The sequence below is a fragment of the Salarias fasciatus genome, chromosome 7, assembly GCF_902148845.1.
Source record: "Salarias fasciatus chromosome 7, fSalaFa1.1, whole genome shotgun sequence".
Taxonomy (NCBI): domain Eukaryota; kingdom Metazoa; phylum Chordata; class Actinopteri; order Blenniiformes; family Blenniidae; genus Salarias; species Salarias fasciatus.
The window spans coordinates 9,319,024-9,342,150 of record NC_043751.1 but is presented as its reverse complement, the minus strand read 5'-3'; the positions used below and the strand labels follow the sequence as shown (position 1 = coordinate 9,342,150).

General features: G+C 43.6%; 1 protein-coding gene across 1 annotated transcript; it reads left to right on the top strand.

Moving 5' to 3' along the window:
* The first annotated feature begins 2,559 nt into the window (after positions 1-2,559).
* Positions 2,560-21,291, top strand: LOC115391557 (acyl-coenzyme A thioesterase 5-like). The gene is made up of 10 exons (XM_030095832.1): positions 2,560-2,755; positions 2,837-2,936; positions 3,019-3,209; positions 3,317-3,450; positions 11,552-11,671; positions 13,792-13,874; positions 16,641-16,734; positions 18,580-18,660; positions 20,913-21,057; positions 21,155-21,291. Exons 1-10 carry the CDS (start codon positions 2,560-2,562, stop codon positions 21,289-21,291), a joined length of 1,281 nt encoding a protein of 426 aa, XP_029951692.1.
* The last annotated feature ends 1,836 nt before the right edge of the window (positions 21,292-23,127 follow it).

Sequence of the window (23,127 nt, the reverse complement as noted above, 5' to 3'; positions counted from 1 at the left end):
AAAACAACTATTGTTTCTTTTCAGATGCATTAATTGATGATTGGTGATGACTGATATGTGTTCTGTCTTGATTGCATTCAGGTGTTTTTCTTTAATTGCTTTGTGGGGATTTCAGCTGGGCTGTGTTCGAAACCGCATACTTACCTACTACTCATACTTACTTATTGAGTATGCAGTGTGTTTACACTGGCAGTATGCGATTTTGAGTATGCGAGAAGTTCCCGGATGCATACTGCATTCGCCAGAAATGTTGAGTATACATCGTGTGTTCACTACTCATACTGAAATTGCCCAAGATGCAACGCGACGGACATTTGAATAGACTTTATTCAGTTCACAATTACTGTTTCTTCATGATGTACATTTAGCAAGCTGAGTATGGTTCTAGATTTAATCTTCCCTCCATTGTTTGTGCTCGTAGGTATGTCATATTACGAGATTTCTGATTGGATTGACAATGATTAAAAATGGTTAAAAAAAAAACAAAAAAACACTTACATCTGAGAATAAGTCCATGCTGAAAGCGACCATGATGTACCGAAGACAGCGAGCCGATCTTTGTTGAAGAGCCAAAAAAACTCTCCGTCGGTAAAGCATCATAATTGGCATAATAAGTGGTCCGTTAACGGGACACCGGTCCAAACGGCGATGTTAAGCGAGATATATTGCTGAAAGATTGCCTTCTTGTTTTCAAAGTAAAAGCACAGATTTATCACTGAGGTTTTTTTGCATGAGAAAGGGAAAGGGGTGGTTTATTTTGGTGAAAATAACCGGAAGTGCGTTGCTCACTGCGGCTGGCTTGAATTTCGCCGAATTCGTCCGAACAAAATCATAAACGGCTGGTATTCGGACAAATAAACGACACACTCGGGCTCTAAACCACCACTTTGTCGCCAAATTTTTAAAAAAATCTCGATGAAGTTATACATTTGACGAGTTTAGAGCTAAAGTGAAATCAGCTTCAGCAGATCGATTTCTGCTCATGGAAGAAGTGCATTGTGGGTTATTATGTAGTATGCTGTAGTGTAAACGCTTCGCATACTGTTTGATGGACTGAGTAAGAAGGATGCAGGATGGATACTATGAGTATGTAAGGATGTAGTAGACAGTATGCGGTTTCGAACACAGCCCTGGTCTTTGAGCTCAATCTGGCAACCCAGCTGGGGGAGTGGAGCTGCTGATTTGGAGAGTTGAATTCAGCTGGGGCAGCTTCCAGAGAAGTGTCCACAGAGGAGAGCTGAAGGCAAGAGGCAGGTGGGCAAAGTAAGTGATTCATACATGTTTCTGTGCAGTCGTGAGTCCATGAAAAATGAGTATGTGCGTTAAACACACATTTATGTGATTTCTGTGTGAGCTCTTCTCATGATGCAGAGCCTAAATGAAAGTAAATGTTTTTCTGAGGAAAATGTGGACTTTTGGCTGCAGAGATTAGAGGTGAAAACATGTTTTGGAACTGATTGTTAAACTGCTGTAGCAGATTTAATGTGGTTGAGGCTAGGAAAAACCCACACTTGTATCAGGATCTGCATGCTTGCACGCGCACAAACACATAGGCAAGATCCATTTTCTCATGCCAGAAGCTGTCAGATCTGCTTTACTTTGAATACATATTCATGAAAACATAAATCATCTTCACAAACTCAAAGTGCATGAACTGAGAAAAATAATCTATGTTCTTTGAACACCAAATTCATGACAAAATAAATTTCAGATCAACAAAAACACACTCTTCTATATCAGTTGATTATCAAACAGTGCAGTCCTAACGTCAAGTTGATTAAATTCATAACAACAAACATGAGAATGTCACAACACATCTGCAGGATGTGTTTAATGACATTGGTGATAAGAATCCTCTGCTCTATCTGCCCAGGTACAACCAAAGGTGCTCCTGTACACTTGGATTTTGATGTTATGAGTACACTTTGGACAGCCTGTTTGGACAGGCTGACCTGTACGTCCTAGCACTCGAGCTGTGAACCGGCTCTTGTCGTTCACTTGAAGAGCTGTTCAAAAGAACGACTCATTCATTGACCGTCAAACCACGAGTTTCCTGATAATATTCTGTTTAAAAGGATGTATATTGCGCAATGTACAGGTCCAAAGACAGAACCCTGTGGAACTCCATGTTTAATTTCTGTCTAATCTGATGAGTCATTAACATGAACAAACACGGTAAAATGAAGGGTTTATTATTATGTTGTGATGTCAATAGTTGGTAACAGCATTTTATGTTTAGTATCTTTCAGCTTTACTCTAAACTATAGCATGTAGATGTTTGTATAAAAAACTAAACAGACTGTATTTTAAACTGTTCTATTCTGACTGTTCAGAGAGAAATATGGTGCCCACCCACCACCGTATAAGTCTGTCTGAATTTTGTTCTCTGGATCATCAAGGCTGGGCAACTTTTATGTACAATATGTAGGACTCTGTAGGTCACAGAGGTCAAGTTATGATCCAACAAGTTGTGTTGAAAGAAATAAAACAAGACAGCAGTGTTCAAGGTTTTGGCCACATTTTGCTGTCTTCTGCTGATGTGTCTTTCTTCAGTTCAGGATGGACGAGAGGCATCGTTGTGTCCAGCTGTCGGTGAATCCGTCTCGGGGACTCATGGATGAGAAGTTTGTCATCCTGGTCCAGAATGCCTCTCCTGGTTCTGAGCTGACTGTTTACGCCTTGCACCAGTGTGAGGACGGTCATGGTTGGGATGCGTTCGCTCACTACATTTCTGATGCCACCGGCAGAGTGAACGGTATGAAATTCTCCACATGGTCTTAAACAAGGGGGAGTTCAAAAGAAAATATTGTCTAATCTTTGTTCCTTTCCACTTCAGTGTCTGAGGACTGCAGTCTGGGAGGAACATATTCTGGAATTGAACCGATGGGTCTACTGTGGAGCCTCAGACCAGTTCCAGGCAGCCAACCTGGACTCAGGTAGACCATCCGGGCTGAATGTGTGCAGATGATGTTCTCCAGGATTGAACCATGTATCAGTAACCAGCTGGTCTTTCCTCAGGTTGCGGAAGAAAAATGTCCAGGAGCCCATGTTGATCACAGTGTTGGTGTACGAGGGTCACAGGAAAGAGGGCTTTACAGATCTTGTCCCTCTTGCCAGTGTCTTGGTGGAGCGCTGGTACATGGTGCCTGGTGTCCGCAGGATCCCGGTCACAAAGGATGGAGTCACCGCAATCCTCTTCCTGCCCCCAGGTAGGACCAGAGGAAGGACAAGAACTTAGGAAAAGCCTTTAAACATCACCTTTGTTCATTATCATGTCCACAAAATGATGATCTGACCCATGTTGACCTGTGTGAAGGACCTGGACCATTTCCTGCTATCATGGACCTCTGGGGGGGTGGGGGCCAGCTGGTGGAGTATCGTGCGGCGCTGCTGGCCTCACACGGCATTGCTGCTTTGACCATTGACTACCTGACCCCAATGATTACCAAAGCAACTGAAACTGGAGAAGACTCCCCCTCGAAGGGGGGACAGCAGGTGAAAAGCAATGAACGGACTAAAGGGAATAACATTCAGACATTAGAGGATAGGGCTCAGTGCACCGTATTTCCCACAGCATTCCAGCTCCTCGGCCAGCTTTGTGAATAGTTTAGTATTTAAACTAGTATTTAGTTAGTATAGTTTAGGTAGTTTAGTTTAATTTAATTTAGTTTAGTTTAGTTTAATTTAGTTTAGTTTAATTTAGTTTAGTTTAATTTAGTTTCGTTTAATTTAGTTTAGTTTGGTTTAGTTTGGTTTAGTTTAGTTTAGTTTAGTTTAGAATCCCTAGCTGACCTGATCATAGGCTGCATCGAAGAGAAACGTCTTGAGCCTAACCTTAAATGTGGAGACTGTGTCTGCCTCTTTGACACCACTTGGAAGCTGGTTCCATAAAAATGGTGCCTGATAGCTAAAGGCTCTTCCACCTAATGTCCATTTAGAGACTCTCGGAGTCACCAGTAACCCTGCATTTTGAGAGCGAAGTGCTCTGATTGGTTGATAAGGCGTTAAAGCATCTTGGAGATAGGTCGGAGCCATCCCATTTAGGATTTTGTAAGTGAGGAGAAGGATTTTAAATCGAAGTCTAAACTCGACAGGAAGCCAGTGAAGAGATTTTAGAACGGGAGTAATGTGTTCACGTCTTCTAGTTCCGGTTAATAATCTGGCGGCCGCATTTTGAACCAACTGAAAGTTTTTTAACGCACTTTTTGGGCAGGCTGCAAGAAGGGAGTTGCAGTAGTCCAGTCTAGTGGAAACAAATGCATGGATGAGTTTTTCTGCATCGCTTCTAGGTAAAATGTTTCTTATTTTAGCTATGTTGCGCAAGTGGAAATATGCTGTTTTACAAGCCAGGTTGATGTGTGCTTTAAAGGAGATATCCTGATCAAATAAGACCCCGAGGTTCCTGACAGTAGAGGAGGAGGATATACTGATGTTATCTAAGGTGATAATCTGTTCAGATAGACACTCTCTCAGTTTATGGGGGCCTAGTATAATGACCTCTGTTTTGCCAGGATTAAGACGGAGATAGTTCGTAGTCATCCAGGATTTAATTTCTCTGATACAGTCACTGAGTCTGTCTATTTGATTAGTTTGATCAGGTTTCATAGATAAATACAATTGTGTGTCATCGGCATAACAATGAAAATTGATATTGTGGCTTCTAATTATGTTCCCTAAAGGAAGCATATATAACAGAAATAAAATTGGCTCCGAGCACGGACGCACGGACCCTTGAGGAACCCATAACTGACCTGGGAGCATGGTGAGGACTGTTGGTTAACAAATTGGTACCTATTAGATAAATAGGATTTGAACCAGCAGAGGGCTTTTCCTCTGATGCCAACCTCACATTCTAACCTCTGCAGGAGAATATTGTGGTCAATTGTATCAAAAGCTGCACTGAGGTCTAAGAGAACCAGGATTGAGACTAGACCTGCGTCAGCCACCAATAGCAAGTCATTAGTGACTTTAACTAACGCAGTTTCAGTGCTGTGATAAGCTCTATATCCTGACTGAAATTTCTCAAATAAACTATTGTCCTGTAGGTGGCGGCAAAGCTGTTTAACCACGACTTTTTCCAGGACTTTTCAAATAAAAGGCAGATTTGATATTGGTCTGTAGTTGGCTAGAATATCAGAATCAAGATTAGGTTTTTTCAGCAGTGGTTTGATTACTGCGAATTTAAATGACTGTGGCACATAGCCAATTTCTAGAGATGTATTTATTATAGTTAAGATCGTATTTAAAATAACTGGAAGAATATCTTTGAAAAGCTTAGTTGGAATTGGATCTAGGAGACAGGTCAAAGTTTTAGAAGACATTACAATCGAAGTAATCTCAGCCCCATTTACTGATGAGAAACTATCTAGTATTTCAGGTATTTCAGGTGGCGGCAGTGGCTGGTTTCCCTGAGCTTGATCTGAGGAAAGTGCTTCATTGATTTTACCTCTGATGGTTATAATTTTGTCATTAAAGAATTTAAGAAAGTCATGGCAGTTTAAAGATTCTGGGATTACTGGTTCCACTGCAGTATGACTGCATTGTCAGTTTAGCTACAGTGTTGAACAGAAACCGAGGGTTATTTTTGTTTATTTCTATTAAACAAGAGTAATATAATGTCTTGGCTTTAAAAAGAGTTTATTTATAGCTTCGCAAGCTACATTTCCAAGCCTTCAGAGATTGTTCCGATTTAGATTTACGCCACAGTCTTTCTAATTGCCGAGTTTTTTGTTTGAGAACACGGGTTTCAGAATTAAACCATGGAGCAACGCGCCTGGGTCGATTGGTTTTCAGCTGCAACGGAGCCACTACGTCAAGGGCAGATTTTAGTGAGTGCATAGCACTGTCAACAAACTGATCACTATTATCACCACTGGTCAGTAAGCTCATTTCTGTGAGTTCACAAGATAATGCAGCAAATGCAGGCTGGATCAATTCTTTGTACCGAGCCACAGATTTTTCAGATAATGTCCGTGTCAACTGAATTTTATCTTTTTGAGCAGAGTAGTCTTCAATCAAAACCTGAAAAGTAATTAAAAAATGGTCTGAGAGTATGGGGTTCTGAGGGAGAACATTTAGGTCACTAACCTCTATCCCATATGTTAAGACCAGATCCAGGGTGTGCTTGTGACTATGAGTGGATTCATCAACATTTTGAGTGAAACCAATACTATCTAATACTGCAATAAACGCATTACTCAAACTGTCACCAGAATCATCCACATGGATATTAAAGTCACCTATTATAAGGATCTTGTTATGAGTCAATACTATATTGCTTAAAAACTCTGAGAACTCGGTTAAAAAGTCAGAGTAAGGACCAGGAGGTCGATACACAGTAATTAATAGCACAGCCTTTTGATTCTTCCAATTTGGACAAGTAAGCGTTAGTATTAAGCTTTCAAAGGAGTTGAATTTAACATTAGTTTTGGGTTTAAGAAGAAGACTGGAGTGGGATATCACTGCCACACCTCCACCTCGACCTGTTGATCGAGCTGTTTGGAAATTAACATAGGTTGGAGGGGTGCATTCATTGAGCCTCACATAATCATCTTGCTGAAGCCAAGTTTCTGTTAGAGCAAGGAGATCAATGTTATTGTCACCGATAAGGTCATTAACTAACAGAGATTTAGTGGAGATTGCTCTAATGTTTAGTAAACCACATTTTATGTATTTCCTACTGGAAGAGTTATTCTGTCTCGTACAGGTGTTGTTTTTTACCCATTGACTTTTTTCTAATGCTTTGAGCACTATAGACAGACACAGTCTCTATTTGCCTAGGTAAACCTCCATGCTTGACTTGTAAAAATCCAGGATTAGTGACGGGATCAACAAGATCAACAGAGGAGCGTTCTACACGACTGCTCTGCGCCCGGGGCTCATAGCTGGATTGTCAATTTAGGGTACGAAGCCGATCAGCCATATTGCGAGCTAAAAGGGCTGCACCATCCAAAGTTGGGTGGATGCCGTCCCTGCGGATGAGCCCAGGCTTTCCCCAGAAGGTGCACCAGTTGTTTAGAAAAATAACTCCGTTTTCTTCACTCCATCCAGACAACCAGCGATTGAATGATGAAAGTCGGCTATACATTTCATCATTGACCAAATTGGGCAGGGGACCAGAGAATATTACAGCATCAGACATCGTCTTAGCCAATTCACACACCGAGGCTACTTGTAATTTGAGCACCTCTGATTGTCTCCGCCGGGCATCATTACCGCCTGCGTGAATCTCGACTCGACGGAATCTCCTACCTTCCTGTTTTAAAAGCCTAAGGTTCCCCTCGATGTCACCCACTCTGGCCCCCGGGTAACACCTAACCTTCACCGCTGGCAGCTTCACGTCTCTAACTATAGAGCTGCCAATCACCAGCGTGTCCAGTTCAGCCGGTGTGTCGTCGCTGAGGGTAGAGAACCTATTGCAGACGTGAAGCGGTTCTTGGAGTGCTACGTGGCGGTGCTTAGCACTAGCCTTCCTCTGGACTGTCACAAACCGATCCTGGTTTTGGCCCGGCTGCTCGGGACATGCTGCGGGGCTAGGCTTGCTAACATTCCTCTCACTGCGGGAGCGGGCTGCGAGCCCTGCCGCTACCTCGCTGTAGCTAGCGCTGCCCTGCCCCTCACATCTGCGCAGCTGCTCCTCTAACTCGGTTACCCTGGCCTCCAGTGCTGTCAATACACTGCACTTTGCGCAAATACCCCTATCGTCAAGGGAGGCAGGGTTCTGACTCAACATACGGCACACTGAGCAGGAAAGAAAAGAAGACAGAGGGGAGGACGCCATAGCGGTCCCGGCGGACCAAGCTAGTTAGCACGCTAAGCTAGTTAGCACACCGGTGGCGCTAATGGCGGAGAAGAGATGTAATTCACGAGAGATCACTGGTCAATCGGGGGTGAAAGTAACCCCGGGGGCGTAAATAACCCCGATTTTTTGATGGCTTCGTGAATTAACAGTAATAGCAAGAGAGAGACAGCAAGTACTTCAGTCGCTCGCAAGCTTCGGCAAGCTTCACCAACACGGAAAACACTCACTGGAGTGACGTCAGCCAGAGGTGCGCAGCCTCCCACTCAGATGGAGGTTCATACACATGGAGTTCAGCACAAACTTGTTGTGTACACTGAGACAGAAATGACTTTTCGGGAAGTAGCTGACCCTATGTCCCTCCGAGACGCTGCACTACGTGACTCCAACTCCTGTTTAAAGGAGTCATATTATGGAATATTCACTTTAAAAAGGTGTCTTCACAGTCATATTACCTCCCAGAGCCTCTGTATGATCCCCCAGAAGTAAAAAATTCACTCACTTCCCTCAATTGCGCACTCCACTTTTAAGGAAATACACACTCAAACACGCGATTCTGAAATCTTCTGATGATTTCGTCCAGCACCCAACCTTACCATCTAAAATAACTTTTATAGCTAACACAAAATAAACGCAGGACACTGAAAAGTTCCAACTTACCGCTTGAAAACAGTGCCGTGCAAAATGCCGTTGGCAGACAAAGACTGGAGTATTTGTCTTCTTCTGACCTGGAAAAAGAAATAATTTCCACTACTGCCTGGCCGATTTCGTCTTCAGGAAAGCCAAATAAAACTGCCTTTCCAGAACATCCAAATAAATAATTTCTGGGAGCCATGTTCTCTGGATCTAACACCAACACACGCACACCACGCACAGAGAAGCCGGGGCCGAGTCTGAGCATGACCATATAAGGAAGCCCGGATCACATCTACGTCACAACGGTCCCGGCTTGAAAAAAACTTGGTAAAACAGAGCCTTCACAGCCAGTCAGAACATTTTTCAGGGCTTGCGGGAAAAGACATGAACCGCATTACTTGACACTTTGGCGTCGTTTCACATTGGTAACAGACTATTTAATATTGTTTACAGGTTTAAAGGAGCTGTATCATGCTTTTTTAGCTAGTCCAAACCCTAGAAATGGCATTAACATGGTAATAGTTTATTTTTAGCGCTAAGGAAAAGTAATTTTGTGTGAAATAAAAGATTTTCTGGGGCTAATTCTGAAACCCGGAAGAGAAAACGCTCTGTTTCACTGAAAATCCCGCCTCTCCCCCTGTGGACTTTGACTGACAGCGTACTTCAATCAGCACTTCAAAACAAATACGCTAGCTAGCTTTAGCTCTTTAACTCCAGCTTCTCCACACGCAAAAACGTCTTTTCCTGTGAGAAACTCACCAAGCGCAGACCCTTCAGACACGTCAGACTCTTGCTCTTGCTTGACTGTTGCTTTCAGACGATGGTCAAAGTTTATCCTCGAAATCGGAGTTACAAAAAGCAGCAACGCTGATTGCCGAGGGCCTGCGGGAGGGGGGCTCAGGGGAGCCATCTTCACAGTGTGACGTGAACGTGGGAAAACAGAGCGTTTTCACGGGTGCGGGAGGGGCTGCCTCTCTGAGCAGCACAAACACTGGGAAAGCTTAAACACGCAGGCACGAAGGAAAAAAACGCTTTGGGGGTGTTTTTGGGTGAGTACATAACTATATAACAAGGTTAAAACATACAAAAAGTGAATTTTGCATGATACAGTTCCTTTAAAAAAGAGGTCCACTGATCAACATCCCCTTAATAAGGCCATATAACGGCCGCGCCGTTTGAATCTGACTACTGCCCGGCAAACTTTCTGCCGGGCCAATCATCACCCACGGGAGGCGGGAGTCAGCATTGCGTCATATTATACCTCCCCCAAAACAATCATGATGGCGGCCGCGACACAGCGAGGTTTTACCACGGCTCTGTCTGAAGTTTTGAATGAACTGAATTTGTCTCTGAAACCAGAGCAAGAATCTGCTCTTAAGCCTTTTCTTTCAGCCCCCAAATTCCACTGGACGCGAAAGCGCCACGCCGCGTCCCAGAAGCGCCGGTGTTATGACGGATCACACGCAGGTGCGCGCCATGGCGCTGGTGATTCCTTTCAGGTCGCCGCTTCTAAATGGCGCTGCACTGCGCTCCCGGTGTGCGTTGACTTCAGGAATAAGACGCCGGCGAGGCGTTTTAGCGTCCGGTGGTTTTTGGGGGTAAAACGGACATAAAACTCCATGCCACAATCCCATGTTTTGGACTACAACGGAGCGCTGTGTACGTCGCATTGTCATTATGTCACAGCCTTGTTTCTTGGATTGGTTCTCTCCGCTCAATAGTCCCGCCTCTCGTTGCCAGTTTGAAATGCTGCCCCAATGGCGCGGTACCAGACTGTCTCTATATGTGTGTAACAAATATATATAAAGTCAGTCTGGCATGCCAGGCTACAAGGATAGTAGACAGAGAATAATTTCTCATAGTCTTTCACTAAATTCTAGTCGGTAGAATTTTTTTTCCTTCATCATCTCCCGCAGAGAGGAGTTTCCATTCACAGCGTAGTTCTGTTGGATTTGGACCTCTGTTGCTGTGAAAGTTAGGATACATAGTTATGTCGTGTACCCTAATTTTGATGAATTAAACTGTCAGAATTGTAGCTTACTGCAGCACAGTAAAAAGTTGTGATTAAATGGTGAACGTTTATAACTCAAGATGAACTGCTCAATATATTGATATTGATTTCAGGCCATATCGCTCAGCTCTACTTGATTTACCCGTTGACAGAGATAATGGGGGTCCTGAAAAAGGAACTGGAAATGCTAAGAAGAAAGTTGAAGCTCCTGGCATTGGTTTTCCGCTTGAAAGATTTGGCCTTCAGAGTTTCTCGGACAAGAGAAATGAAATAAGATTATCTCTGAAACTCTCTTGAATTTCTGCAAAATGTCAACCAATAAGTTGTTAACATGTTTCAAAACAAAACAAGTGATATAACCAATTATTTCTATTATATTTACACAATTGAATAGTTTTTAAAAGGACTCAATGCCAAACATGGTTTCTAAAGGCAAAAATGTGACACTGTTGACAATAAAAGTACCCTGACTCGATGAGTGTATAATCACTTGGGAAGTTGAACGATGCGATCAAATAAGGAATTGTTTGCGGTCTGTGAAGACACAGAGAATGTAAGCAATATTTTCTCCTATTTGTTGCATTGAACTTCTCTGAATCTCTGTAAACCTATAAAAAACATGTCAGACTGCAGCTTAATGAACATTCCTAATGTGTTCCTGTGTGAATTCTAATCCTCCTCTTAATTTATAATTTCACTGTTAATGAAAACAGTGGTTTTTATTTCCGTGTGAAGATTTTTTTTGAAAGTAATGTCTACAGTATTTGAAATGGTGAAAACAGCTAAAACTGAAGTCTAAAATCACAAGAAATGGAGGAACAATCAATATTGACAAATATAAAAAGGAAAAGACAATCTGGTGTCAGCAGTTCACTCTTTACAGGTTGGCTTGAGTAGTTCATTCTAATAAATAATGGCAACTACGAAATCAGATCCTGCAAAGCAATATTGTACTGATCAGTTAACGAATGTTATTTATGAAATTCACCTGACACTCAGCAGGACATCTTGGGGTCAAAGGTCTCTCTCACATCATTAGCTTGCTTGTTGGAATACCTAAGATGTGGCCAGACAAACACTTGATTAACCTTTTCTTTTGATAACAGACTGCATACAAATTCCTGCAGGAGCATCCTCAGATCCTCGGGAGCAGAATCGCCATGCTGGGATTTTCTTTGGGCACAACTATCACCCTCAGAATGGCTGCTTACTCCGAAGTTATGAAGGTAACTTCAGAGGCAATCTATTGTCCTCTTAGCCTTCATCACAGGGACAACAAAAAGTTTCCCCAAACAACAGTTATAGCACACTATCTCAACCCAAGTTGAAAGTCCTCAACTTCTTCCATTTCCAATCTTCTTATAAACCCTCAGAGACTTCTCAGTAACGTCTGAAATGTCTTTTAAATCAGAGCATTGATGCTATCGGGGACGTTGTCTGGAGACTTCTTGTCAAATTACAGTGGCCTGTAAAGGATTCATAGTTGAACTTTGTCACATTTTTTCACATGATAATGATACACGGAGAATGATATATAGTCTAGGCAGGCAGTACAATGTCACGCTTGGCCTTTAAATTGACCTTGGAGGTCATTATCAGGGCCTCAAGTTGGGTGGAGGGGGGCAAGTGAACTTAGAACAAGATCCAGCTATCCAAGCAAACATGGATGGCATGACCAATCTGACCACGACTGCAGCCTGCACCACGCAGAGAAAATAGAATCTCTGTGCATCACTTGCTGCTGCACTGCATTGTTCTGCAAGTAAACTACATCCTGTGTGAATACAGCCGTTAATTTCAATGCGGGCTATTCCCTGCGGCTATTGCTGCGTGACCCAACGAAGCTGCAATGGTGCCGCAACGCATCCTGTGTGAAATGGGCTTCAGGGTTCTGAAGTGACTCCTGATGGCTTTAGCTTTGCTAGATGAACTGAAATGCACACCATTCAGGCAGTGCAGCAGGCTAGAGTGCAGGAGGAAAATGGTGATGGAGCAGGTGTGCCGTCAGGAGAAAGAAGTGCAAAGACCGTCTGTCCTGTCAGGCAGGGACAATGGACAAGGTGGGACGGCCCAGGGAGGAGAAGAATCAGCTGGAGGGATCTCTGGGAGATGAACGCGTGTATCATCAGTTTTATCATTACAACTGATGTGCTTCGATCTCCAAAAAACCTCCAGCACTGATATAGCAAAGACCCAACCTGTGATCCCTGACCAACTCCAGCGACCCTCAAACACATCCTGACTGGTTTTAAGACCAGTGGCACACAAGACTATTTGTACCTGGAGGCAGAACCAGGTCCCTGAGCCTGCTTGTTGTATCAGTGTTTACCTGCCAGCCAGTGGCAGCTACCCAAGAGAAGGTGCTTGTAACAACTCAAAATTACAAAATCTGTCAGAAGAGTCACAATTAGATCTTTTCCAAATGTTGTTCATTCATAGTGGGAAAACTAGCAGTGCACGTCACCCTGAACACATCATGATGAAGGCAGTCGCATGTTGTGAGGATGCATTTCTTCAGGAGAAACAGGGAGGCAGCTCAGATGGACGGAGACAGATCCAGGACAATGCTTGAGTCTGAAGAGGTGGCCTGAGACTGTCGGAGGTTCACCTTCAGCAAGAAAACCAGCTGAAACATCCAGCAGAGCTACAATGGAAGGTTTAGATGGAAGCATGTTCAGGTATTAGATCGGACCATTTCAAGTTTACACCTTCATCCAACGGAAAGGGTTTGACATGACTTCAAATGTGCTGTTCAGACACTTTCCATCCAATCTGAGTTTGAGCAATTTTACAAAGAAGAATGAGATTTCAGCCTCTAGTTCATCAAAGCTGACAGACGACCCTGAAAGACCTGCAGCGGTCACTGCAGCTGTAGCGATGGCTTCACAAAGTATTGAGAAGAATACTTTTGCACACCACACTTAAATGACTTTTGGTGGTTCAAACTCAAAGTATTGAAAACAGGCTAACTTACAAGGAAAACTGCCCATTGGATGTGGGATTATGAGTGAATATCACCTCCAGCCAATGCAAAGCCTTCTGGGATTGATCGTTCTTGGTTCATGAAAACCAACACACCAATCTGATCACTTCATTCAGTGTTCATGTAAATGACAAAATCTGAGTTCTCTATTGGAACCAATTCAAACTGACACAAAAGTGGGCATGTAACACAGCTCGTCATGATGATCTCAGTTCAAAAGGTTTGAGAAGTCTTTGGGTTAATATGTAGGGCTGGACTGTGTTTTTGTTTCTAATTGGTATTTTTTCACAAAAAAACAAAACAACACACTGACCAGCTTTGTTGTGCCACCTGCTTCTGTGTGAATAAGTGTGTTTCTCCCAGCTGAGATGTGCGGTGTGTATCAGCGGGAGTCATGTGCAGCCAGTTGACAAAGACTTTGAAGGCATTATCAACATGTTTGGAGAGTAAGTAGATCCTCTGAAATGATTTTCTTAAGCTTCATCAGTGACCTTGATGTTTGGATTTAACAGGTCTGTGTTGAAATCACAAATGAACAAGAATTTTTAATTTACTCCTGTAAGATTTTCCTCCATCCATTAAATGAGTGTATGCTGGAGTTTGGTGCTCTGTATGCAGCTCCCAGTAATGTTTTCTTTTTCTCCATCTGTTTGAATAGTGATACATTCTAAGACACTATTTATTTCTGTTGAAAATTTTTCACCACCTTGAATTGCAGATTCTTGTCTACAAAGCCACTTCACTCCCACTCTTGTTCGTATCGACCATCTCATAACCTTAAGTCACAAAATCAATTCCCCGGTCACAGTTTAACAATGTTTCTGAAACTGCAGTGATGTTAAAAGGATATTTGAACTGACTTAAAGTTTTCGATGCTTTGAAGATTGATAGATTTGATTTGGAAATTATCCCACTGTAGATCAGTTTGTTCAGTGTTCATTAGAAATAGGTTAAGAGTGTCAGTCATGGCTGAGAGAAAAATGCAACAGAAGTGTATTTGGATTGATTACAGTGGATGTGTGGAGTTGTACAGGCGCAGAATGAGTCTTTTACCCAATGATCTGGAGATCTGCTTCCTGGGGGAATAATCAGTTTGTCTTATCTGAGACAGGCAACGTCCCCTCTTCCTCCAGCAGCTTTCATTTCTGGCAGAAGTTGTTTTCTCTTCTGTCGGACATTCTTCTTACTTTTCCCTCTGTTTCTGCCCAGGTCTGTCCCATTGATTCCTCAATCCCATCAATGACTAGACTGTTATTCTGGATTGGCTCTCCAGATAATCCACTGTGTTAGTTACCACAAGCATGGATTCACACATTTTAAAGATTTCAGCCTGTGGATTATTGTGGTGCTGTGAACATCTCTCTCTGTTGCAGCAGTTCATTCACATGATGGTGTGACACTTGCTTTGTTGGGCTTTGAGGAAGCTTTCCTTTAGGTGCCATGATGCAGTTTCTGACGTTGCTCCTTACTGGACAGGTTTCCTGGTTCTCGTGTTGCAGTGCAATCGGGTGACGACTTGGTGTCGGTGATATCGGCTGCGATCCACCGCTTGCTGATGTGCTGGGTAGTGTGTTGTTGGCTTCTGCTAGCTCAGAGGTCTCAAACTCCAGTCCTCGAGGGCCGCAAACCTGCATGTTTTCCATGTTTCCCTGCTTCAACACAGCTGATTGCAATGAGGTTCGTTTTCAAGCTTCCTGCTGAACGTGTGATGAGATTCAATTGTGTTGAAGCAGGGAGACATGGAAAACATGCACGTTTGTGGCCCTCGAGGACTGGAGATTGAGACCCCTGTGCTAGCTGGTGATAGCTGTTAGCTGCTTCTGCTAGCTGGCGTGTTTTAGCTCGGGACTAGTAGCAGCAGTCAAGCCAGCACCTTGTCGGCTGGGTGGTAATCCTGGGGTAACATAAAACCAGAGCCAGTATGGTGGATCCACGGCCACCAGAAGGACACCCTGAGCCTGTCCCCTCACAAGGTCCAGCAGAGACTGCTGTACCCAAGACGGAAACTAATCATGATTGTCATGACAACTACATGAGAATAGGAATGTTTGAGCTGTGTCTGGGGTTCAAAAATGCATTTAGATTCCCAGTGTCATGGCATAAAATTCAAAGAGCTCTTCAGACTGTTCATACCTGACAGAACTGCTTAAGCTGAGTCTCATTATCAGGACCAGGTTAGATTCAGGTCTCAGGTCTGCCTGGTCCTTCCGAAGCAGGGCTGTCCAAACTCGGTCCTCGAGGGCTGAAGTCCTGAATGCTTTAGCTTTCTCCCAGTTACAGCACACGTGATTGCAATGAAGACTCATCAGTGGAGTTTCTTACAAGCTTGAGGATGACGGCATTAGATTGAGTTGTGCTGCAGCCCGAACACAGACCGAGAGGTCCAGAAATGGACACCCCTGCTCAAAAAGGTGATTGAAGTTTTTCAGAAGCCAAATGGATTTATTTCAGTACTTTGTAGCCACCGTAGTACGGTCATAAAGGTGTTTAATTTACGGTGGAGTTTTTATGTGGTGCCTTTAAAGCTCGTGTCCGGAGTTTTGAAAGAGAGGTTTTTTTTCATCCAACGTCTCGAGGTTCCGCCCTCCCTCTGCTTTCATGAGCGACCAAGCCATGCCCCTTTAGTTGTGCACGCTAATATCTGTCGGGTGAAAATGAGAGCCTCCGAGTCCTACAGCATCCTACATATTTAGCTGTTTACTGTGGATGTTCAGCAGACAGTGGATATATCCGAGGTAAGCAGGGCGGCTGCTGCGGAGCTAACTCACCTCTGCCTGGGCGAGTGCGCGTGCTCTCTGGCTGCGTGCACACTTTGATTGACAACACGAGAATGCAGAAGCTCGAAATCTATTGGCTGACGCTGACCGGCACTTTTTCGGATCACATGGGGGTCTATGAGACGAAGGCGGGGCTCATAAATAAATTTTTATCAAACCAGAATAACACATTTAAGCTCTATTAAAAAATGATACATACATTGGAAACAAACGGAAACTCCGGACACGAGCTTTAATCTGTCGCTCTGTGTTCTTCATCAACAACTCAACTTTCAATTTTAAAAAATGTTGACATTCACAAACTTTTTCTTATCCCTGTTCACTGACTTTCTCAATGGCACATGACAAAGTCTTAGATCTATCCTTTGATAAACACAACTTTCTTTTATAGATGTATAATTCTCCCTGTTCCTTTTTTTTTTTTTTTTGAACCAGAAATGCAGGTAAGATCCGTATCAATAAGGAGAACCAGGAAATCTACCGAGATCTGGTGCTGCCCATCACCTCAGACCCTTCAAAGAAAGTGGATGTGAGTATGACCAGCAAGTTGAGCCAAGCACAAGCATGTCCTTCAAAATTACAGAAACTGCTGCAAGGACAAATTCTGAGCCATCATTAAAACGGGCAGGAACAGTAAAAGTTTTGCTCATTTCCACAGTCCATAAAGTTGCAGTGTTTTTGGTGATTCTGAATGTAGAAACGCCTGACAGAATAGGGTTACCGTGCTCTATCTTATTTTTATATCATTTATTTAATGAGGTTAAAAGCTTCATTGAGATTTCAAATCTCTTTTACAAGAGGGGCCTGGCATGTCAGCAGCAGGCTGACAAAAAGAATAGTTATATTCATACATCCATACATTAAAGCCAAAGAGCTCTGGAGACACCAGCTTGAAATAAAATGATGAGCAGTCACGAATGAAAACAGTCAGAGTGAGCAGAAGTAGTTTTTTCACAGTTTCAATGACTTAAATTTCCCAACAGAGACCAGTTCTGTTAGTCTGAAGTCCATTTGGAGACCATATCGTTAAAAGGGGGGGTGTTATGACCTGGAGAGTCACACATATTCTTAAAGGACACAGGACAAAACCAGAATAGGGTTCAGTTGTTTAACATTTTACATGAGTCGGCGTCTTCTAGATGTAATCTGATGAGGACCTGAAAAAAAACAAACCCTCATCACCCGTGCCCAAAAAGACATAAATATAAAGAAACAAAGTATCTAAAGGAGAAGGCCCAGATGCCCCAGCCAAACTTAAGAAAAAGACGAGTTCACAGCCCAACTGCTATGCAGCCGTAGAAACTGATCCCTCGTCCAAACTAAGGCAAGAAAACCCCAATTAAACCCAATTCAAAGGAAATGCAAAAACGGGACAACTGGACACACCTGGACAAACAAAAGACAGCGATCAACAAAACACAAAGCCAGCTGACTGGCTAGCATGCCGTGGCCAGCACCATGCTTGCCAAACAAACCGGAGACCGGGCCGTGCCGGACATGACGGGTGGAGCGAGGAGAGAGAGCGCACCACCTCCAACGCCGCTATTTATAGCACGGCGGCGCGGCGCAATCAAAACGAAACCCGAAAAAAGGAAAAAGATAATTACTTCCAAAAAAAATAACGGAAGACACAAGATCCATAAAAACAGAGTAAATATTCATAAAATACTTGAACGGAAAAAAAAAAGAAAACTATAAATAAAAAAACGATGCACCTGCAGCACGTCATGGGGGGGCATATTTGAAAGCTGTCTTACCCAGTTCTGTTCTGACTCTGAGAACAGATAAAATCCTGGGACGGCAGTCCAACGTGATTTCTTGACCTGGTCAGATATGAAGGAAGAAGCCCGAGAACAGGTTTATGGCGTTGCCAGTGTGAGTCTTATCAACAGACAGGGAGGGGCGGTTTGCAGCAGTGTACAGCAGTGATGGACTCTGTATCCACAACCAGTGGTAAAATGTAGAGCACAGTGATACACCTAGTGCAATCTCTTCAGATATTTTTTAGGAGCATTCATAAACAGCAAATCCAGTACAGGTAAGAAAGTTGTGGAGATTAAGTAATCTCTGAACTGATGTGAAAAATGTATTTTGACAATAATACAGATACTTTATCATGTGATGCAATGAAGAGAGATACTCAAAATCCGTGTAAGAGAATGTGTGTGGCACTTGTGCTCCATGTGGCTCTGCCCCCCCCCCAAAACTTTACGGTGCAGTGCTTTGCAAACATACATCCACCACCGCTCTTCATGACAGTAGAAGAAGTTGTTGTTCTTCCTCTCCTCATGTAAGAAGACCACTGAGGGGAGTGACGTGGTAACAACACCATCTTGATGGACATTGATCATCAGCGTGGCTTTTGTCTGTGCAGGTGGGACGACTGCAGTGTCCTCTGCTGCTCATCGTTGGTGGGGACGATATGAGCTGGGCCGCCCAAGAGGCTGCAAACGATGTAAGTTTGGCAATAAGACAACCTTCTTTGTGGACGCCAGCACGGAGGAAAGAGCTGATGCAGAATTCACCAATCTGTTCTGCAAAACAAAGAGGAACTACCTTGTGAGGAGCTACCATGGTAATCAGTATAGTTCTGATAGTTTTTGTTCTGGGCGAGCCAAAAACCAGACAGTTCAGCTGCTGATCACATTATGGATCCATTTATTGTGATAAGAAAGAGAAACCACATCCTCAACCAACAACTGCTTCATAACCAAAGTAGCATGAGCAGTGTTCTCCAAATGTAGAATGACAAAGTTTAGTGCTTAAATACATACAAGGTTTGTATAGATATTGAGAGTGGTGTGGGAGCTGTGTCTGATATGGCAAGGATGTAAATCTTGGGACACAGTAGTGTAGCTTTGAATCAGGAGGCATTTGGCCCTTTCATATTCATTATCCTCATCAAAGGTGTCCAACTGCAGGGTGATGAGCCACAACTTGTGTCCAGTGACGGAAGCTTGGTGGTGGAGCAAGCCACAAAACCTCTGGATGCCACTTCAACTGGATAGATTTTCGCTTTACACCTTCTTTATTGAGCATCAGCTGCCAGTTCTATGTAGCACAGTTGCTTGTGCTCATGGGCCTCTTCATTTGAATCCCCCCAGTATATAAATGAATTTTTTTTTGCGAATTTTCGAGTTTTGCTCCATTTTCTTAATGAAATGCCCTGTTGGGATTAGGATAGTCCTGTTGTTTTTGATGAAATTCATCCAGATCCTACTGAAATGTTTCTAACAACACAAATGGAAGGTCTGACCCGGATTAAAACTAGGATTGAATTACATGATCTAAACCGATTTCTGAATCCTTCTTTCCCTTTTGAACAACCCATTTTCAAGATTTGATCCAAAATCCACTCGGATTACGTTTTGATTGTTTTGGTTATTTGAGACCCTGAAGAGCTACCAACACAGATGAACAGTATGGGTTCTGCATGTTTGGACTTTTCAGTATCTCTTCATGATCTCCTGTGATCTCTAGGACTTTATTTTGGTCATTAGTGGCATTAGTGGTCATTAGTGCAGTGGCCGGGCCCAAACTCTGGAACTCTATGCCTCTGGAGTTAAGGCCTCAGCATGCTTCCCCATCGCAGCGACGTCGTTCCTATGCCGGCAACCCTACGCCGCTACTGAACATATCTTGCTTCTGCGTCAAGGGAACACCCTCCTCTGCAATTTCACCGCCAAGCTGCTAGCAGTCACAACAACAATGCGGCTTCCGTAGCTCCGGCTTTACCTAGACATAGATCTGTAGACATAGATTTCTTGACGTACATGTCTAGACACACGTGCACTTACCGAACATATATCTGCATATATGACATATCTGGCGACACCGGGCTGTCGTGGAGGAGTGGCGTGAGTGGACCATGATGAAATATTGGTGAAACTAATGAGCTTTTGGAGGATTAAAGCCGTTTTAGGAGCGGCTATACACATAGCCCTGTCTGCTAACAGTGCTAACACTGCTAACAGTATTGGGATGTGCGCTGCTCAATTTTGGATCTAAATTTCTCCCGAAGCACTGTTCAGATCAGAAAAGCATTTGGGGTGAGTTCTACATCATTCTATAAACAACACGAAAGCGGACCAATCACAGCCCTCGACGTTTACATCACCACGCGTCGCCTCGACGCAAAGTCAGGATTTTCGGAAGGTGCACGTCAAGCCCCGGCGTAGGTGCTGCGTAGGGTGCTACGTACACGGCGTCACTGCGACGGGGAAGCATACTGAGGCTTTTACGCTCCATAATGGACCTGCCCCTGTTGAAGGCCAGGCTAAGGACTTATTTGTTTAGGTCAGCTTTTGACTGTTGAGATTTTACTTGATGTAATGAACTGACATTTTATATATATTTGTTTTTTACTCATGTTTTTTACTCATGTTCAGCACTTTGATCAACCTGGGTTGTTGTAAAGTGCTATATAAATAAAATTTGATTGATTGATTAGGATTTTTGATTTTTGTTGGTGTTTGCATTTGAGTACATCCTCCGGTCCTGACAGTTATAAAAATGAGCTTCTGTTCACGTACGCTGGAGGCATATTGACTTTTCCTCTGAACCAAGGCTAACAGAACATGCCATAGTCCTGACTTTAGTTTTGTGATGTTTATGAAATGCCACTTTAGAAACAGTGGAAATCAATGCTGTTTTTAAAGGGAAATGATTTTCCAGTGTTTCTTGTTAAACTGAATTCCTGTTTTCCAGATGAAGGATATGATGGAGCGAGCAGGGAACAGCCATCTGCTGACCATCCTGTCCTACCCTGACGCAGGTCACCTGATTGAACCCCCGTACACGCCACACATTCGAGCCACCAAATTCAGATCAGCCACCACACGTCGCGGCACAGGTAGGTTCTTGACAGTTTGACGAATAAACTCTACAGGCAGATAATCTGGATTAAAATCTACCACTGAAGCATTGACTCCTGTTTCCTCTGTGTGAAGTGATGGTTCTGTGTGGCGGACAGACGGCGGCACATTCCAGAGCTCAAGAGGACTCCTGGAAGAAGATGCTGCTCTTTCTCAGGGTGAATCTGTTCGGTGGAACTCGACCTGGTGGAATGTCTATTTCCTACCTTTAACTGAAATAAAACTTGATCATTTGCAGGAAATCCATGGTCTTATTTTGAAATAGATGAATTATTTTGATGAACACCGTCCAAGTCGAACTATCGTGATTTAAGCTGTTTGTGTTCAGCAGATGATTCTCGAAAACAGTGGCCGGCAACTGGTGGACCGCGGACCAAAGCCAGTCCAAGAAAAGTAATGTCTGGCCCCACAGATGACTGTGAAAATCTGAAGCACCTGTTTCACAAAGGCATTAACATCATCCATTTGCTTGTCAGTATTCAGCTCCTCCAAAACTGCCTCCATTACCCTTTTGAAAACTTCTGCGTCGGTGAATAACCTGTTGTGTCGTACGAGCACCTGCTGCTTTCAGGTGCACACTTTGTAGAAGCAGCATGCTGTTAGCTTAGCAACTGACTTCTCAGTCAGCTGTTGGCTTGCGAGCTCAGCTGTTAGTCACTGGCGGTTGCTACCTTTCTGGTAGCACCAGGTGGCGCCATGCCCCCACTTACCCTTGATGACCAGTTGGCCCTGCTAACCCTAAACAATTTCTTTGACCAGTTTTGTCTTGAAATGCATCTTTTACAAATGGGTGTGTCCATCTGGGATCCTCAGCCTCTGTTACTCAACCAGGAAAAAAGGAGAATAATTAAATTATTAAAAACAACAACAAAAAAAACCTACTAAAATACACCCCAGTCACTGAGGTGCAGATTCAGACGGCTTTCTTGTCGCAGCACGTTGGTGTTTGGCCAAATACCGCATCTGGACAGGACTGACATCACAGACAGCCTCCGTAATTCCTACAAATTATCATCGGTCCTGAGGTCATTCTTGTTTTGTGTGAAAAGATCTTGACCAAGGAAAGACACTCTCCTCGGGCTCTCTTCTTCCTTCTCCAACCACGCCAGTAGGAAGAGGAAGGCGATGCCAGTAAATAAAATGAAGTCCTTACGTGAGTGATTTTGTGTCTCTTTAATGTGTCTGACACTGTTAGAACCACCCTGTGAGGTTGTGGTTACACACTGTGCCTGTCAAACTATGACCAGACCGTTGTGCTTCACTTGGCAATAGACGTGGTTCGCTGCCCCCGTCTGGACCGATGTGTGGATGTCTGCATACGGGAGCGGCTTGGATCTGGGTTCTAGGATGGCCGCTGGTTGTCTGGGCCCTGAGGGTCTCCATGGCCTTGCTTCTGGTCTTCTCATAGGTCAGAGGTCATATATGCATGATCACGCTGATCTTTAGTCACTCCTCATATTCTGCATGTGGACTTGGTCACCATGTTGTCTCTTGTGGTGTGTTAGACTAATGGCGATCTGTATTAGGTCTCTCCTGATGCTCTTGTGTAATTTGATACCAGGATCCTCAGTTTGCACACCCCAGTTCACGACCAACTATGTTCTCTAACAAAGGTCCATAGGATGCCCTCTGTCATATCTTGATGCAGGTGCAATAGTCGGTCGTCTGGAGCATTGATATTAATGGAGAGACTGTCATATCTTTGCACTCTCTTCATTGTCTTCACTCTTGTTTTTTTTTTTTCTTTTTTTTTTTGCTTGTCTGTTCACTTGTTTGGTTCTTTCACTCTCTGTCTCTCTACCTGACTTTCTGTCTCCCTGTCAGGTCCAGCAACATCATGGATCAGTATTCAAATAAAACGCAGTAAGAAAACATCCGAATTAAAATAATGTGTGTGTCCTCTGCAATCCTTAAAATAGCGTTTTGATACACACAGATCTGCACAAGCATAGTGCTCCGCGGAAGGATATACCAGGCGCACAGTGGCTGAGTCTATGCTTCTACTGCTGTGCTCGGGGATATCCTTCCGCGGAGCACTGCGCATGCGC

Excerpts from the sequence above, each read along its gene's own strand:
- LOC115391557 (XM_030095832.1), top strand. The coding sequence starts at position 2,560 with ATGGACGAGAGGCATCGTTGTGTCCAGCTGTCGGTGAATCCGTCTCGG. Across the intron at positions 13,875-16,640 it reads ATTATCAACATGTTTGGAGA|AAATGCAGGTAAGATCCGTA; the intron begins GTAAGTAGATCC and ends TTTTTGAACCAG. Across the intron at positions 21,058-21,154 it reads CACCACACGTCGCGGCACAG|TGATGGTTCTGTGTGGCGGA; the intron begins GTAGGTTCTTGA and ends CTCTGTGTGAAG.